The sequence below is a fragment of the Genypterus blacodes genome, unplaced genomic scaffold (genome assembly GCF_046128005.1).
Source record: "Genypterus blacodes isolate CSIRO-AG114 ecotype Tasmania unplaced genomic scaffold, CSIRO-AGI_Gbla_v1 ptg000030l_1, whole genome shotgun sequence".
Lineage (NCBI taxonomy): Eukaryota > Metazoa > Chordata > Actinopteri > Ophidiiformes > Ophidiidae > Genypterus > Genypterus blacodes.
Genome location: NW_027466843.1, coordinates 5,272,131 through 5,290,705, shown reverse-complemented (window position 1 = coordinate 5,290,705; position 18,575 = coordinate 5,272,131). Strand labels below are relative to the sequence as shown.

At 45.3% G+C, this 18,575-nt stretch overlaps 1 protein-coding gene across 2 annotated transcripts; it reads left to right on the top strand.

Annotated features, from left to right (window-relative positions):
* Positions 1-5,523: 5,523 nt before the first annotated feature.
* spock3 (SPARC (osteonectin), cwcv and kazal like domains proteoglycan 3) lies at positions 5,524-18,220 on the top strand. 2 transcript variants are annotated; one of them, XM_076145802.1, is made up of 11 exons: positions 5,524-5,652; positions 5,865-5,987; positions 11,335-11,374; positions 12,518-12,626; positions 13,396-13,504; positions 13,728-13,836; positions 13,989-14,102; positions 14,418-14,639; positions 15,444-15,506; positions 15,625-15,762; positions 15,985-18,220. In XM_076145802.1, exons 2-11 carry the CDS (start codon positions 5,865-5,867, stop codon positions 16,161-16,163), a joined length of 1,206 nt encoding a protein of 401 aa, XP_076001917.1. In that variant the 5' UTR covers positions 5,524-5,652; the 3' UTR covers positions 16,164-18,220. The 2 variants fall into 2 exon arrangements, with proteins under 2 accessions (XP_076001917.1, XP_076001916.1); XM_076145801.1 differs by having other exon boundaries at positions 15,625-15,783.
* Positions 18,221-18,575: the final 355 nt, after the last annotated feature.

The window sequence follows — 18,575 nt, the reverse complement described above, 5'->3', positions numbered from 1 at the left end:
TCACTGCCTTCCCCATCCCATTGCCTCAGCTATGCCCTGACTCATCACAATATACAACGACTGCTCATGGTGACTGGGTTTGTGCATCCACCCAGTCCTCCAATCCAAACAGGCACGTTGATGCATGCAGATGTCAGAGTGTGTGCATCTGCTTTCCTCACAATATCTCTGCCTTGACTCTCTCTCTCTCTCTCTCTCTCTCTCGCTCTCTCTCTCTCGCTCATAATTCGTGTCATTCCCACTTTGCCACACTCTTTCGCTTTGTCTCACTCTCTCTTTCACCCCCTCACACTCTTCCTTTGCTATTCTCTTTCTCCCTGTCCCCTGTCCCCTTCCCCCCTCTGTTCCTTTCCCCTGTCCCCCTAGATATCAGGTGTGTTACCTGAGCTCCACATCAATAGTTAATCACCCTGGGACACCCAATCTATACAACATGACAGAACTCTCCTGTGGCAGGTTGTGGTGGTGGTGGTGGTGGTTTTGTGTGTGTGTGCGTGTATGTGTGTGTGTGTAAAAGAATGAAAGAGAGAGGACGGTTGCTAAGATCTGCATATTTCAGTTAGAAGCTGCTGAGATAGCTGGGTGGAGAATAGGAATGACAAGGGGAAGAGGGCAAACAAAGGAAGGTGGCAGAAAAACAGGCGTCGACGAGGAGCCAGATGGACATTTCATTGTGCAGGGCCGGGGAGGGAAACTGACACAGTCACTTTGGGATTATCAAGTCGCCATTACCCCTCCTGCATCTCAGAGACAAGTGAAGGCGTTTGCTTGTCTTTGTGTCAAAATGGTTTTAATGTGGAATATGCAGCTCCTTGAGCAACATGGTTCCAAATTCAAAAGAGCTTGTCAAGGTAGAGAGTATAGAGAGTGTTTTGTGTTTACATTATATAGAAATTATAATCATAATTTCTGGATTATACTGAAGAGTCAGAAGTGTCAATTTTCCTGTTTCAAATGTCGCTGCTTTGGTAAAGATTCTCTTCTGCTCTCTAGTGGAGATGCGGTAGTAGTACAACAACATGAACTGAATAGGAGATCAAAGGACTATAGTTTTATGTTTTTTAAGCAAAGTACACACAATAACTTTTTTTATGAAGGTGATGAAGGTAATTGTATATTAGGCCCCTGGGAGGTGAGGTGAGGTCCACAGACTAAAAGGTCTATAATCAGTACATTTTCCTCCAAGATGCCTTTTCATATCAAAATGGGCTTTGATTTCCTCTGAGGCAGGTTTATGGTCAGTGACACACTCCTGTATTGAAATGAGATGTATTAGCTGTAGATGTGGTACAATACATCGGATGTTCTTATTATGTATCTTATTATATTGTGTTTCTAGGAGTAAAGCTACTGGCCCCTGGTAAACCTGGAATTTCATCATTCATTGGGTTCATTCAGGCCATTTTGGGGTTTAGAAACAACAAATGTTAATCCCCCTAAGCCTAAAACATATGAATTCAGATATATGCTCACCAATAACAGTGAGCTCATCCTATAAATTGCTTAGTTATGGTCCAGTATCTTAAAAGTCAAGTTGGCCTCCATGAATATATGTGTGGGGTCATTTAGGGTTAGAACCAATGATGTGTGAACCAATGCAGTTTAATGTTTAGCTGGACCACATTTGCAGACACTAAAACATAACAGACCAAACAAGGTCACATCAGACACACACACACACACACACACACACACACACACACAATTTTTGAAAGAACATGGCTCAAAATATTCCATCGTGTGCTTCCTAGTGTAATGTCAAGCAATCGCCACAAGAGGGAGAACAAACACAATAACCAAAACACTCACAGGTTCCATCTGTTTGACTTGAGGCCCAGCTGAGGACTTCAACAGAAGTGGTGCACTTCTCCTCATCATCACATCTGATCTAACTACTAAGCAACAGATGAAGCATTGTGTCCCTGACATTTATACAAGAGCATTTTGTGTACCGAGCAAGATGTGTTTAGTCCAACCAAACCCATCAGTGCTCCGACTAAACTGGCTGTGTATGCAATGCAGCACAGAGAGCAGATGGTTTGGGATGGTTCAAAGGAACAGTCGGTGTATCAGAGTAGGGCTCATAATGTCAGCTGTACTGCCTTCACGTTGTAATAAACCATAAAAGTGTCACAGATTTGGAAGTCACAGCAAAGTCATCTTCAAACACATCACTGGAAACTCCGGGGCTGTAACTCGGAGGAGTCGGTGTGTCAGACCAATCTGAGTAAAATATTATAGCTGTCTTTTATTTCTCCCTCCTCTCTATCTCTCTTCGCCCCTTTTCCTCTCTCATGCTGGCGCGCTGGCTTTGTAATCAGCCCTCTCGGCGATGGCCATTTTGTGTCTGTCTGCCTTATCTCCTGTTTGCAGTTTCCCACTCTGTCATTACTCTGCTATTAGCTTTTCATCCTGGGGCTAAAACACAGGACTCACACTGACCTTATAGTCAGCTATGCTCAAAACGGCTGCTATGTGAGATAACGCACTCACCCCCCCGCTCCCCTGTGCTCTCTCTCTTTCTCTCTCTCGCTCTCTTTCGCTTTCAAACAAACACACACACACACACACAGAAAACTATGTTCAAACCAAGCTCGGCCATAGACATGTCTGTGTATACATACACACACAGGGCGCATCCATACACACATCACTCTGTTTCTGCAGAGGGTCGTAAAATAATAAGTTTCCTGTTCCTTGTGGTGAAAACAAGCATACTGAAATGTTTCCTTTCACTGAGGAACTGCTTACATGAGGGTTTCCAATAAAAGAAGTGCACCTGATTCTCTCCACTTCAGCTTCTTCTTAATCTCCTCTCACATCCTGATAGACTGAGACACCAGGGGAGGAAGAGAGAGAGGGAGAGAGAGAGAGAGAGAGGTATTATTATCTTACCTGCTCACTTTGGGCATTGGAAATTATGAATTAAATCTTTTGAAAGTGAGTGATGCTCATACAATTTAAGTTCAATGAATGGGTCTGAATTTAGAGCGACCGGCCTCGTGTTATTATGTAACCTGTTGTGGAAATGTATGGGACGGTGCGGCAAACCTTTGGACCGGTTTGGAATCTATTGCAGGACTTTCATTGCAGTATTTTCTATCAAAGTACCACCGGCACTTCTATCTTAATTCCCTTTTGATGCATTTTTCTACTTCCTTTCCCCCCAAAGCCTTCACCTCCCACTCCTCTACTCCTTTCCTCCCTCCCGCTGCTTCAGTGAGCAGGTGCGCAGTGACATAGTCACTGAGGTGTGAAATCTCCATTCCCCCCCCAAAACCCTCCCATCCAAACACACACACACATACAGACAAGTACACACAACAATACATCCTGTTGTTTTGTTCCTATTTTTCTTATTCTCCTCCTCTCTACCTCTGCCTTCACATATTTTTCCTCTCCTTCTTTATAGCGATTACAGTCAACAATGGACAAAGCTCGTGAGTTTGCTTTGAGTGCGTAAAGAAGGGAACAAAAGCCAAACTATGCTGGAATGAAAAGTCTATGGGGACTTTCATTAACAGTCTCTCTCTCTCTCTCTCCCTCTCTCTCTCTCCCTCTCTCTCTCTCTCTCCCTCTGTAAGTGTGTGTGTGTTTGAAAGAGAGAGCAAGAGAACATTATGTGTCTCCGTGTGTCTCTCCTCCATATGCCTCTGACCACATCTACATCTTTAATGTCTGTGACTGAATAATGTATGAACCCCTGGGCTGGAAAACACACACACACACACACACACACACACACACACACACACACACACACACACTTGTGCACTTGCAAAAACAGCCTCAAATTGCACTGCTTCAGATTACACTAATTTTATAAACCACAATGAGCAGCAAACCTCCACAGACTAACAGAGTCATTACAGGAGAAGGACCCATCACTTGCATTTACAAACCACTTCCAATATAATGAAGTCCGATGTACACGACCACTTGACTACAGCCATCGAGTTCGGCGATCAATCCCATCCCATCTGACAGTGTCAACAAACCTGGACTGTGTGTGCAGATGTAGGAGTTGTAGTTGTATCGGGCCTAATGTGTTAAACATTGTATTGCACGTGCCTAATAAAGTGGTAACTCAGCGTGTGTGTGTCACCTTGTATTGATCTGAGAGAACATGCACACGGCTCAAAGTGGATCCCAACCCCCTGCTGCTGTTTTTTTCTACGACACGTTTCCTGTTGACACGCTGCACGCTTCCTGTGTAAGTGTCCTCATTACTAACAGCTTTTCACCTTATTGGCTCTTATGTGCGGTTGTGGTGGCATTTAGCACACACACGCCATGTGACACACACGTTCACGTTTCTGCAATGCAACGCTTCACACCATAATATGACTTTCAAATATCTGTGACCTGACGTTCCCACACACTTCCCCCACAAAACGCCACCCACCCATACACACACACACACACACACACACACGCTTAGATCTCATCCATAGAAGCTTGTGTGCTGTGTATGAATATGGAAAGTTGAGGTCAAGGCTGGTTTCTAAGCAACTGTGCATGATAATGTCCTGACCTACCTGACCACCAAGCTTCTCTCTAAAGAGCATCTCTGCACTCTTGGTTTGCCGTCCTTTGCTCAGTGCCTTTTCACACACGTTTCTGCAGTTTCCCTCCGTCCATCTTTCACGTTAGCCCTGGCCCTAAATTCTGTTTTGCCAAAGCTACACAACAGTCCAAGCATCCCTGAGGTATTAAGCTCAAATGGAGGGGACACAGTACACATTGTCCCTCATTTGAAACATCTTCAAAATACACACACACACACACACACACACAGACACACACACACACACGCACGCAGGAAATATGTCAACCCACTTCCACAAATCACCCAGAATTGGCCAATTAAGTGCATTTCTTATGGAAACCATAAGAAATGCACTATCTTATCTTCTCGCATCACTTTACAGTCCTGAGCTAACCTCTGCCAAGAATGTGAAGCAAACACTCTCATGAGTCACTACTGTACAAACAAGCCAGAGCAGCTCCCCATGTGATGCTTGTAATCAGATCATAAAGATGGGAGAAGTAAAGAAAAGCAACACACACACACACACACACACACACACACAGGGAAACCCACCCACATCCTTCATTTAGGCAAACAATCAGTAATCTAATCCGTTTTTGTATTAAGTGGACTTAAGGGAGGTATTGTAGTGTTTGAAGCTGCTACCGAACGTGTAACCTTCCTATTATGTCCTGGTGTCGTTTCGACCGTGAAGGCATCACATCACCGGCCTGTAACCTTTATCACCGGGCCGCCTCATTTAGTTTAACATGACGGCTTATCAGTGCCAAACACTCGGCCCCAGCGCACCGCCGCGTGTGGGTATGTGTGTGTGTGTGTGCGTGTGTGTGTGTGAGTGTGTGTGCGTGCGTGTGTGTGTGTGTGAGGCAGAATCAAAAAGACGAGAAACGAGGGGCACAGAGCACAGAGAGGGGGGGGGGGGAGGGGGGGGGGGGGGGGGGGGCGTGCACGCTGCTCTGCGCGCTCCCGATTTGCTGCGTTCAGACAGCAGAGAGAGAGAGCGAGAGAGAGAGAGAGAGAGAGAGAAACGGAGGCTATTACAAGCGACAGAACACGGCAGCGAGCACATATACCGTGTGGAGAGCGGCGGATGCGACAAGGTAAGAGACAGAAACGGGAGAAACGGGAACACGTCCGCCTCTTTTACACGCACCGACGGCGGGATTCGATCTCTGTTGTGATGGAGAATTTGGGGGACTCTGTTTTCAACGCGACCGTGCGGGATTGTGTGTGTGTAATTTGAGTGTATCCCTCTGTTGTTGTTGTTGATGATGATAATGATGTTGTTGTTGTCGTTGTCGTGTGTCCGCAGATGCTGAGAGTCGCCCTGCTGTGTGTGTGCGCCGTCGCCTTCGGACGCGTCTCCGCTCGCTCCGACAGCGGCAATTTTCTGGATGATAAGTGGCTCACCGGCAGATGGGACAAATTCCGGGATGTAAGTTATGTTTCCCGGCCGCGTTACCTATGTTTCCCCCCCTCTCATCATCCTCTCCCATCACCCCCCATCTCTCCATGCAAGCTCCCCCCCCACCCTCATCCGTGTGTGATCATGCGCTCCTCGTTCGCTGCTTATGTTCGAAGCGGCGCGTCACGGGGCCCGCTGTGTTTGTCACACGTCCATCCTCATGGCGTTTAATACAGCGAAAACACACACACACACACTCACACATATACCGTCTATATACTGTATATTTATACATTAAAATCGGAATTCGATTCGATTCGGCCTGATGAGCAGGGACGAGCCCGGCTGTGATTGTGTGGTTTGATCGAGGGAACGAAGGAGCTAGAATGGAGACCACCATGAGACCATCTATGTTTGTGCCATTCATTAGTGTGTGTGTGTGTGTGATGGCTCAGTTTTATATGTTCAATTCGTAAATAGTCACGGTTGTTCAAAATGAGACAATTATGCATTTGCACTAAACATTGATCAAATAGCATCAGACTGTAAAACAAGAGAAAGAAGAAAAAGAAGAGAGAACAAGAGAGAAGAGAGAGCACAAATTTGATTAAAATGTCTATCATTATAAGCCATATAACCGGAGTTCAGCCTGTATAGGAGCAGATATGAGCGCAGTGATCCCAGGCTGTTTGTCCAGTTATTCCTTGGTTCCTCTTCACTTCCTCTTCACGTCCTCTTCGGTCCTCACTTGGCCTTGCTGCCCCAAGGTGCTGTGAGCCACCATGGCCCTGACATGTTTACATAAGGACACTTAGCCTCTCTGTCATGGCACATACAGCCTGCTGAGCATGGAGACTAGAGCTGCCAGGGCACTGGAGAGAGGGGAGAAGTAGCTCACAGCCCTTCACTCTGATTCTCCACTCTTCTCTTCAAATCTATATTTTTAACTTTTAACAATGCGCCGGAATATTATTATCTAGTGTCAGAATATAAACAATTGAAGAGCGATGTCAGTTCTATTGTTGTGAGGGGAAAGTCTGTGTGTGTGTGTGTGTGTGTGTGTGTGTGTGTTAGTTCTGTTGTGTTTCTGGCTCTATCAGTTGACTGTGATTGTTGGTAGGATATCCTGCCTGTAACCGCAGATTAAATGGGTTCGTACAATCAGCTGTTACACACACACACACACACACACACACACACACACACACACACACACACACTCATGATGTGACATTTGTGTAGCTATTCTTTAGCACAAGGGTGTATGCAAAGTGAAATTATTTTTAAATCGCAAATGTTGCAAATGTGTGTTTCTATTTCTATCAGTTGAATGTGGCCTGCTTCTCTCTCTCTCGCTCTGTTTCCTCTGGCACACATAACGTGACGCCGTGGGCTCAGGTAGACACACGTGATGCACCTAAGGCCCAACTAGGGAGCGGGATTTGGATTATGCAAATAGGGCTGCTGGAACCAAAGGCTAGAGAGGAAACGTGATTGGCGCATGTGCTTCAGTGATGATGATGATGAGGATGATTAAGATGGGCTGAACTTGACATACAGGGAAAGAGAAATGATTGTGTGTGACAGAGAAAGAGAGAGGGAGAGAGAGGGAGGGAGAGAGAGGGAGAGAGCTGAGTGAGCTTGCTGATTGTTAATCAAATGGAAAATGTGGGAAATGAGAGAATACCTATTTAGAACAGAACCATAGGAGAGAGAGAGAGAGAGAGAGAGAGAGAGAGAGAGATAGATAGATAGATAGATAGATAGCTTGTTTGTGATGAGGTTATGTGGTCATGACTCCACCACTAAAGGCCCTCGACCTCAGTAACCACTCTATGATCTACTGCACACGCCGCCTCCCTGACTTTAACGTGCTTACTTTTCATGTCATTTACATCGGAGACTGTCAATCTCATTTCCACCATTTGAAGCGGATGCCGAACACCGACACCCCCCCCCCCCCCACCCCCCCACCCCGTCCCAGGCACCTCATGCACTTTCACTCTCGTCTTCCAGCGAGAGCCATAAGTGGGCCTCCAGCTAAGTGTGCTCGATAGGATCCTGGTCAGTGATTTAAGTCCTGTTGGAGGATGGAGGCTGGAGAGGCTGGGGGGCTTTTTCTGCTGCACTTGTGCCATGTCAGTGTTTTTAAACATTCTGTTCTGCTTACGGCGTCGGACCGGGATAAAGAAGAAATAAGATGTAGAGCAAGATAGGTTTAATGCAGAAGGAGGAGTCACAATGGACTGGACATATGATGAAGAGGGTGAGGAGGAGGGAGTATGCCAATCGCCTCTCCTCTCCTCTCCTCTCCTCTCCTCTCCTCCTCCTCTCTTTGTGTGTTTTCATTATGCCTGCCTGTCCTATTTTGTTTGTGTTGTGGAGGGTGAACGATTTAGAGAAGGTGCAGAGCTTGAGGCCCTTTCCACTTCAGAGCACTTCAGTGTCGACTTGCCTCGCATAGATGCATGCGACAAGGTTGAGGCACGACAAACGGAAACCACAACGGTCAAAACATTCATATGCTTATTGCTTCTCTCGGTCATTAGGCGTCGCAGGAGGGAGAGAGGGAAGGGAGAGAGAGGGAAGGGAGAGAGAGGGAAGGGAGAGCCATTAGGAGCGGAGATAAAATTAGATCTGTGAAAATGTGAAGCAAAGGTGAAAAAGAGAGGGTCAGAAACAGTATATGTTCTAATGAGCACATATTTATAGGCCTGCACAGCCAACACGCACTGAAAGGCACACACGTTACAATTACGACAATATACACACTCACACACACACACACACACACAACATCAGACAAGGATGACAGCCAACAAAGCTTTACAAAGATACTGTTGTGTCTGTGTGTGAAATGTTGACATGTGTGAATACGATAGCGGCGGGGAGGAGAAACACAGACGGGTTGAAATGCTTCTATATTTAGAGGACACAGGAGGCGCTCAGACCTTTGGTAGAATATAGTTTTGGAAGGTGGTTGTGTGTGCAGTGAGGTGCATTCATCCGCCTATCTGATGTTGTGTTCGCTCATATTTTTAGAGAGTTGTGCTGAAAGGTTTGTTTATGGCTTTGTGTGTGTGTGTTTGGAGCATGGATGCACGCCCGCCCGTGTGTACTTGTGTGTGTACCTGCACGTGCGTGTGTGTTGATTCCATTAAGGAAGCAGATTGCAAGCGCAGTTGTTGTCTTGACTGGTCTAGAGGGCCTTGTCGCCGCCATAATGCTCTCATGGGGAATTCGGAAATCCATCCAAAACAGCAAACAAAGTGCCTAACTGCTTGGTTTTGTCGATGCTAAATCTTTATAGCGATATGTGGGATGTCTCTGTGTGATGAAGTGCTCATGGTGCACATCCGCTGTTGACTGTTTCTGTTGTATTGTGGCGTCTTGTAGCCAACTAAGAGTCTTTAGTGCTGGTGCAGAGGCCAGAGCTTCAGCGGGATGCAGGGTTGCCTGGGTTTGACAATTGAAACCCAGCTACAATATACTTTAAGTTTGAGGCAGGGAGTGTGTTGAGAGCTAATAGAATCTAAAAATTCATTCACTGCTTTGATGCCCCAGTCACGAATCATTCAGAATCAACAGCACCGAGCGTCTGAAAGAATAAAAAAACCCTTAAAGCAGTAAAAGGCCTGTGAGCTTGTGGAGTGGGTGGAATCACAAAGGAAAAGCAAACGACTCCCTTCCTCCCCCTTCATACACACATATACACCTGCTGTGCGGTGAGGTGAGGAGAATGCCCGGAAAATCTGACAAAAAGTGTTCCAAACATTCACATACCTTCTGATTACATCGAAGATTCAATATTTTCTACAGGAAATTAACTTTATCGCACAAACCCAGGAGCTTAAATTGAGAGACTAAACTACAACGGGGCGCTAATATTTCCAGCCAAGTGTAAAAGCAACAACTCTGCATGATGACAACTCCTGCACACACAAAACACACCATCACATACTATTTTTCTGGGTTTCCTGAGCAGCGAAAGATGCAATAGACACCGGTGTCTCAAACTTGCTCACACACCCACTCACTCACACACACACTCGCTCCCTCGCTCGCCCGCCCGCTGCTTGCTCACTCTCCAGCCTGCCCACTCCCACGTACGCCGCCCACCCTGCTGCCCTGACAGTAATGGAAAGTGGAAATAGGTTCTGCCACGACGTTTATTACCGCTGCAGAGACGAAGCTGAAAGGTCAAGATCGTTCAGGGGGGACGTTATTGAGCTTCTCGCTTTTGTTTGTTTTTTTTTAAATGTGGAAAGATTTTGGATCCAGTTCAAAATATGTTGAATTCTTAGATTTATTCCAGTTTGGAAGGACACAAAAGGCACTATTTTCATAAAATATCTGTAAGATTTTCCGTATTTTTCTTTATAGAGTAAAATCAACAGTTTTGTTCACTTTGGTTCAATATTTACTAGAACACCTACAATTCCGCTCGTCTAGTTTCGCTTTTTTATGCGCATTTCCTGAACTGCAGCACCTTTAGAGTAACTCGGGGACATTTACGGTTACGACACAACGGATTTGTTTTTGCAAATGTACAAATCTACACAAGGAAAGAAGACGGATGAGATCGGAGTGACACAGAGAGAAAACAATGTGCTGCATCCTGTGTTTCGTATCGGAGAATCCAGAGGTTGTTTCTGTTGTGTTTGAACTGATGTCCAGAGGCAAAACAGAGACGGGAGCAAATGGAAGAAGGCTGGAGCTCTGAAATCAAATTGAGGAGGAAGTCAAGTAACAAAAACACATTTCTTTTGCTGGGTGTTTGTCCTGTTTTCTCTATCTGGACAGGTTTTAAACAGAGTTCCTATCATAGTTAGTTAGTTCATGTTCGTGTTATCCTGACTTTAAGTAGAATTCTATGACTCCCAACTTTTCCAAATCTGTCACTGCATGAAAATGAGTACAATTACCTTCGCAGATGTTTGAATTTCAACACCATACGTGTGTCAATACGTAAATGATGTGTTTATGTGTGACATCATCATTTTACATCTTGTAATCTGTCACTCTGTCATCCTCTCCAAATGGTGGCACAGATCTGCTCATTAAGCCACAAAGCAACGCTGCTCTAGTTAATTGAAATCACGTCCCATATGTTTGCACTTAAAGGTGTGCGATTTGTGTGTGTGTGTGTGTGTGTGTGTGTGTCTGTGTGTTCCTTCCATTTCCATCTGTTTATTCAATGATGTGTGCAAAACTTTTACTCAACAAAGTAAAAACCTAATCTGTCCCTCTGTCTCTGTAATGCTTCCTCCTGAAGGAAGTGGAGGTCTGTATGAAGGTTTTCCTCATAAATTCAGCTGCATATTATTTATTCCAGATGCATTTTGCAGACATTAATACATTCTTATCCCTCCTACAGGAGCCTGGAACGTGGACTCCATCCAAGCCCTTTGATCAAGGTGTGTGTGAGAGTCATGCTGGGAGTGTAAGCCCGTGTTGTCAGTTTCATCTTCCTTGAACCATTTAAGAACGTCTTGATTCACATCTCCCCCTGAGAGCGTAACCCACCTCAGGCTCTAACATATGAGCCCAGTCAGTCCACAGTGGCCTTTCAAAGCTCTTCATCAATGTGGACCCGGAAACTGACCAGGCTGTCATTTCCTTACATTCATAGATCCATAGATTCATACCAAAGTAGACATTTTGTTATTAATCTTGCCATAAAATAGATTTGGACTTCCAGAAAAATGTACAAATTGGTGTGTGTGTGTCCTCGATTCCTTTCATTGTACAAACAAGCTGATTAGAAACTGGATGACCTTCATAATCTTCTTCATCTGATGCTACTTAATTTTCTCATCATATAATACAGACGGAGATAAGCTCAACAGACATGAACGCATTCCCTCTTAACCTTAAACACACACACATATTTCTGAAGTCACACACAGACAGATACACACACAGACATGTCAGGGAAACAATTGCACATGGGAGGATGGGACGCAGGATAATCTGCCATATAAGCTGCTGGGGGATTACAGTAAGGTTCTTTAGAGCACAGGTCATTCACATGCCGACACCGGGGCCGCGGCTCCTCCACGCCGATGGTGGCCCGTGTGGGGGTCGGACACAGGCGGCGTGGAGGAGCCGCAGCCCCGGCGTGTTCCTCTCATCTAGAGTGACTTCTCACCTTAAAGATTCAAACATGGTTCTGACCCGCTGTGGTCGGGAGTCAACTCTCTCTGAACAGCTATGTCTGTTTTTAGCTGCAGGGATTCGTAACCGCATTACAGCTTACGTTACCAGTGTACTGTAGGGACAAAGCCAGTGAAAGGAATTAACACACACACACACACACACACACACACAAACACACACATGCACACATCCATAGCCAGAGTTCTGACATCCTGGCCAATAATAAAGAGAAAATCTAACATGGTTTTTGGATGATATTTCGATAACATGATAATTCTGCTCCTCTCTCTTTGTCTCTCTGTCTCTGTCTCTCTCTCTCTCTCTCACACACACACACACACACACACACACACACACACACACGTGCACACACACATACAAATACTTTGCGGCGTTTCCAGGCCTTGATCCAGCCAAAGACCCCTGCCTGAAGATCAAATGCAGCCGCCACAAGGTGTGTGTGGCTGAGGATTATAAGACTGCTTCTTGTGTCAGCCAGCGGGGAGTCAGGTAGGAAACACACACTCACACACACACACACACACACACACACACATAGAAACAATCATGCCGATTTGAAAGCTTTCTCTCTAATTTGTATTTTAGTGTGTCTGTGATGAAGCTAGCAACAACACATAAGTGATTGTAGATCAGTAACAAATGAAATCTCTTTATTTATATTTTCCACCTCTTTTCTGTACACGGAGAGAGAGAGAGAGAGAGAGCATGGTAAACAGTGCATCAAGAGGGATGGCTGTTTTTCTGTTTTTCCAGCTGGTTTACTGGTTGCCCGGCTCTCTGTTGACTGTTGTGTGACATTACTGTTTCGTCCAATTACCCGAGGACTGGCAGTGCTTTACAACAGACACAGAGTCCTGCCAAGTGATATGAATGGGCTCTGTATTTGTGTGTATTCGGGAGAGAGTTTCTGTGTGTGTGTGTGTGTGTGTGTGTGTGTGTGTGTGTGTGTGTGTGTGTGTGTGTGTGTGTGTGTGTGTGTCTGTGCGTGTGTGCGTGCGTGCGTGCGTTGCTGTCTGGGACACTGCAGACTGGAGAGAGGACAGTAGCACCAAAGTGACCTGGTTTTCTCATTCTTAGCAACCGACACAATCACCATTACACAAAACATCACACATGCAAATCCTAAATCCCTCTCTTAATTCTGAAACCACGTCAGTAACTGATGGGATTGGATGGAAAAAAATTCATAGAAGGCATAATTTTCTGAGTGAATGTCACTCTCAACATCCTGTTTGTTTGCGGCTTTGGTGTCTCGCAGCTTTAGAGAGCCCAGTGTGTACCAGAGTCCAGGGTCAAAGTGCAAACCCTGCCCAGTGGTTCACCCCGCCCCCGTGTGTGGAAGTGATGGACACACCTACTCCAGCCAGGTGTCTATACACACACACACACACACACACACACACCAATTTCTCTGTCTCTTCTTTGCCAAAATAGAAACAGCTGAATACACACAACTCACATTTTCATTTCCTCTTGATGGGACACACATCCTGATTTTACTGACACTTCGTCTTCTGTCTGGTCCCATCTGTCTCTTATCTCTCTCTCTCTCTCTCTCTCTCTCTCTCTCTCTCTCTCTCTCTCTGTCAGTGTAAGTTAGAGTACCAGGCATGCATCACGGGTAAGAAGATCGCTGTTAAGTGCCCTGGCATGTGTCCATGCCCCTCTCAGCCTGAGCAGAGTGCTGCAGAAAAGAAAGGTACGCACCAACACACACACACACACACGCGCACACACACCACGGTTCCTAAGGTTCCTTTTTAGAGGAATCATGCTTCTGTAAGACATCCACAGCGCTCCCGTGCTAAGCTTCTGCCCTGCTGAAGTGCCCTTTGTGTGTGCGTATCACAGTGTGCAGTGAGTCAGACCTGAAGGAGGCGGTGAGTCGCCTGAGAGACTGGTTCAGAGTGCTGCACGAGAACGGCAACCACAAGAGAGTCAAGATCCAGAAGCCGGAGAAGAATAGTAAGTCACCGGCCATTTTGTGTCACCGCTTGTACTCTCACATCTCAGAGTGACAGATTCTGCTCTTCACTCCTCTCCGTTCTTCTCTGTGTGCTGTAGACGCGTTACTTTGCAGACTGTAAGGTGTCTCAGCTGTTTAAGTTCCTCACAGAGTTTTGGTACTTCTTATGTCATTGATGCACGTACATGTTCACTCTCACACAGGCTCCAGTTCTTCAACATAAGCACTTTTACTTGAGTACATGTTAGTAGTATTGTTCTTCCTCCTCTGGGTGCAGGCAATCACCGTTTCTCCTCTTTGACCTTTGCATCCAGAGTTTGACATTGGGGCATCACCCATCTGTAAGGACCCTCTGGGCTGGATGTTCTCCCGCCTGGATATGAACTTTGACCTCCAGCTTGACCAATCAGAGATCAGGAGCCTCTACCTGGACAGGAATGAGCCGTGCTCCGACGCTTTCTTCAAATCCTGCGACACGCACACAGACAAATTCATCACCAGCTCCGAGTGGTGCACGTGCTTCCAGAGGTACACAGGTAATGTTCACACTCTCACACACACACGAACACACACAGACACACACACACACACATTTAACATCTGAATACACACAGCCTTCAATCTGTTCTTCTACTACTGAAGTTTTCTCGATTTTAATGAGACGGTTGATTCCATTTTACCTTTTTAAAATGATAGTGTGAAGATTATAATTAGAATTTTTGGACTCTTTCCAGTGTGGACGTCCTTATGGGGCCTGAGGGCATTAACATATTCAGAACAGGTTATGGCCCATTTTCATGTCTACACTGCAGAATCAGGCTGAGCCCATTTTTCTAGTCACAAACATTTTTTTGTGGGTAGTTTCTTGAACTTGAAGCGTTTTGTCATCATCCTCGTCTCACATGAAGCCAAATGGCTATTTTAGGGTGTGCTTCATCAGTGAGTTAGGAGACTGTGACGCCCTGACACAGCACTTATGGCTACTGTGTGTATGTGTGTGTGTGTGTGTGTGTTAGAGAGAGAGAGAGAGAGGGGTGATGTAACACTATTCCATCTAATCAGAAAGGTGTCGTCTCTCAAACACATCACTACATTCCATACAACAACACTGCGCTGTAACCCACATTGCCTCTAACGAGCATTGTGAGTTATCCGTCTAAAATTTTGAGTATTTTCTTAAAGGTATTTACAGAAGATTCACAAAAGAGTGCAGGGAAAACAGATAAAAAGGACAAAGGCGACAGAACACAAAGGAAGAAAGGCTTACACACACACAAACAGCTGCATTCCCACAAAAGCAAACCTCTGCAGTTTGTGAGTCCCCTGTCTCTCCCTTTCAGACTCCCCTTGTAAAGCAGAGCTGTCCAGTATCAACAAAAAGCAGGCAGGCAAGAAGCTGCTCGGTAAGACACACACACACACACACACACACACACACACGCACACACATGCACACAAAGTGTTACCAGGACTAACTGTATGTGTTTGTGTATGTGTGTTTGTTTTGTCTTGCGTGTGCAGGTCAGTATCTTCCATCCTGTGATGAAGACGGCTACTACAGGTCCCACCAGTGTCACAGCAGCAGCGGACAGTGCTGGTGTGTGGATCGCTACGGCAACGAGGTGGCCGGCTCACGCATCCACGGCCCTGCAGATTGCGGTAGGCAAAGTTGTAATCACCGTACTGTCACGTTTCTGAGATTGTGGAAGAGAGGAAATCATTTTGTGGGGCTTGTTTAGTTACCAAATCATATTCCATCAGCAGGAGGCGCTATTTTTCACAGAGCAGTCACTTTATGGATTCCTAAGAGGGTTAATAAAAAGGTTAAACACTGCAGCTTTAACACACACAGTTTCATTCTCTCTCTTCGCCGTCGTGTAGGCGTGATTCTGGAATCTTCCGGAGATCTCGGCAGCGGAGACTCCCTTTTCTCCGACGACGACGACGATGATGAGGATGAAGATTCCTTCGTCCTCAACGACCAGGCCGGGATGGACGACGAGGACGACGAGGACGAAGACGACGACGACGACAACGACAACGACGAATATCTGTCGTAATTTTAAAAAAAGATAAAGAGAAAACTGTTTGTTTGGTCAAACTGCACGTTTCTAGGTGACTCCCCAGGCAGATACTTACTCGTACTAACAGCCTATGGACTACTCTCTGTGTATTGTTTGTTCATAAGTAAAAAAACAGTATTCCTGGCAAACGTTTATGATTTCTCTTCCTGTCTAATATAAGATATGATTGGTTCATGGCTGGTCCACTTGTGTGCCAGCCGACCAAAGAATATGACAAGGACTAAACAACAGCCAATCCAGTGCTTTGGATATGGTGCGTTCAAAGACCTCTTCCTTCATTGGACAGTCCATGTCTTCTAGTGTGTCCTGTCCTTGTGCAGCACTCTGATGCCTGACTGTGTTGATGCCCGAGGCCGCCATGTTAAAGAGACACCCCCCCCCCCCCCCCCCCTCTCATCTTCATACCTCCACCCCTGCCCCCCCCTTCCCCCCCCCTATCAAATGTCCCTGTGTATAGGTGCGATGTTGATGATGTAGATAAGAAACATATTGCACTCTTTAGGTTTTCTTTTCATCCTGATTTGTAACTGTGACTGTAACTGTGTGGAAAAGCCGGCAAGATAAGAGTTAGACAAACTTTGTGGAAGGAATTCATGCAAAGACAGAGTTGGAGTTGGATAACGATCAGAGCCGACACGCTGGCTCATTTTCTCTGCTACAACGCAAATCAAGTGGAATCATCTCAAAGGCTCAGCGAGAGGGAAAATCCAAACGACTGCTAAAACATAAAACCCGTCGCGATGGTAAACTGCTATAATCTATTTTTCTAATCAATTGTAATACAGAAGATGAAACAGATTTGTGGTAGCATGGCTGTTACTGTTACTGCTGCAGTTTTACTTTGCAAAAGAGCAAAAATACAAAAGGAACCTTCGAAAAAAAAATAGAAAATAAATCCCTCAAGTGTGATGAAAGCTACACTCACATAATGAAAAACTGCTTAAGCCGCAGCTCCTTTTGTAAATGTGTGACACTGACCTTTAACACACCAGTGAGCTCAAAGGAAACCTTATCATGGTGCAGAATAAAAAGGCTGCCATTGATATGTGTTTTCAGGTGTGAGCGGAAAATCTGATATTTAAACAAAGTCTTGGACCCTTGCATGGTTTTGCGACGAGTGTAAAGGAATCGACTCTCTCTTGATATTGATAAGGCCGAGGTGAGAGGGAGGAAGGGGGAGGAGGGGGGCGGGGGGGAGGGGGGGGGGGAGAGAGAGGCGAACGTACAGTATGCGGGACCTGAGCAGACTCAGACGACGTCATAATGTCACAGCTAAGATACTGTTTGGGGTGTTTGGGTCTCTCTTCACATTTCAGATCTTCTGTTTTGATTTGTTTCATACTTGTAGAATAGCTGGAATGTAGAGAAGCAGCACAGAGATACTTAGCAGTTAAGGTTATAAACAAAACAAAAAAAGAAGAGGTTGTTCTGGATTTGAAACTGTTTTCTATGTAAGTCCACTGGTTAGAGACAGCTTTGGTTTAGACAGCTTTATATCAAATAGATCTTACAGTATTTGCTTTTGCTTTGGTTCTGAAGCTTGGTTTGTACCTGATTTGCTCTAAGTAAATACATATATATCTGTCAGGGCTAAAAAAAAGAAAAAAAGAATAGAAAATGGATCCCAGATTTGTATATTCTTGTCCTGTGACTGTAACTGTTCTGTTTCTACAGACCTGGGACTCGCTGGGCTTGTACCTCTTATTTTACTGTTGGGCTTCATTTTAAGTCAAATATCTCTTGAAATTCCATGTTAAGACCTGAACAGTGCCATCCACTTCTCTCTTTTTTTGTTCGCCCAGTCCTTTTAACTTGGAATTTCAATTCTGCTTTCGTGTCCTGGACTATATTCCGCTTCACGAGTGTGATGACATTCAAATCATTAACTGACTCCGGACACTGTAGCCACGCTCCACCCACCGCTCACTGTCACCACAGGTCTGGTGTAGTATTGTTTTTAAGGTTATGAAACAGATGCATTTTTTTTACAGTGTATGTATGATTTGCTGAAATAAAAGCTATATTGAACAGTTTGATGGACTGGATAGTCACGAGTGTTCACACGTGGCCTCTTAGTTTCAGGTCGGCTTCCATTCCATGTTGTGTTTCGGTTTGTCTCTACTAAATGTAAGAGACAAACTGTACGATTGTCTGAACAGCTGGCAGAGAGAGACATCATACATGGCTATTGAGGCAGAATTTGTTATTGAAATGACTTTGGAATTCTTAAGGTGAAGTGAGCATTTGATGCAAACAATGAGACTTCAAACTATTTTAAACTAAACTCCCTGAGGTCAACAGTGACAAACTTCACCACCCGCCTGCCCGCCTGTCTGTCTGTATAGGAACATTAATGTAATATGTAGGAGGACAAGAGGTGAATATTTC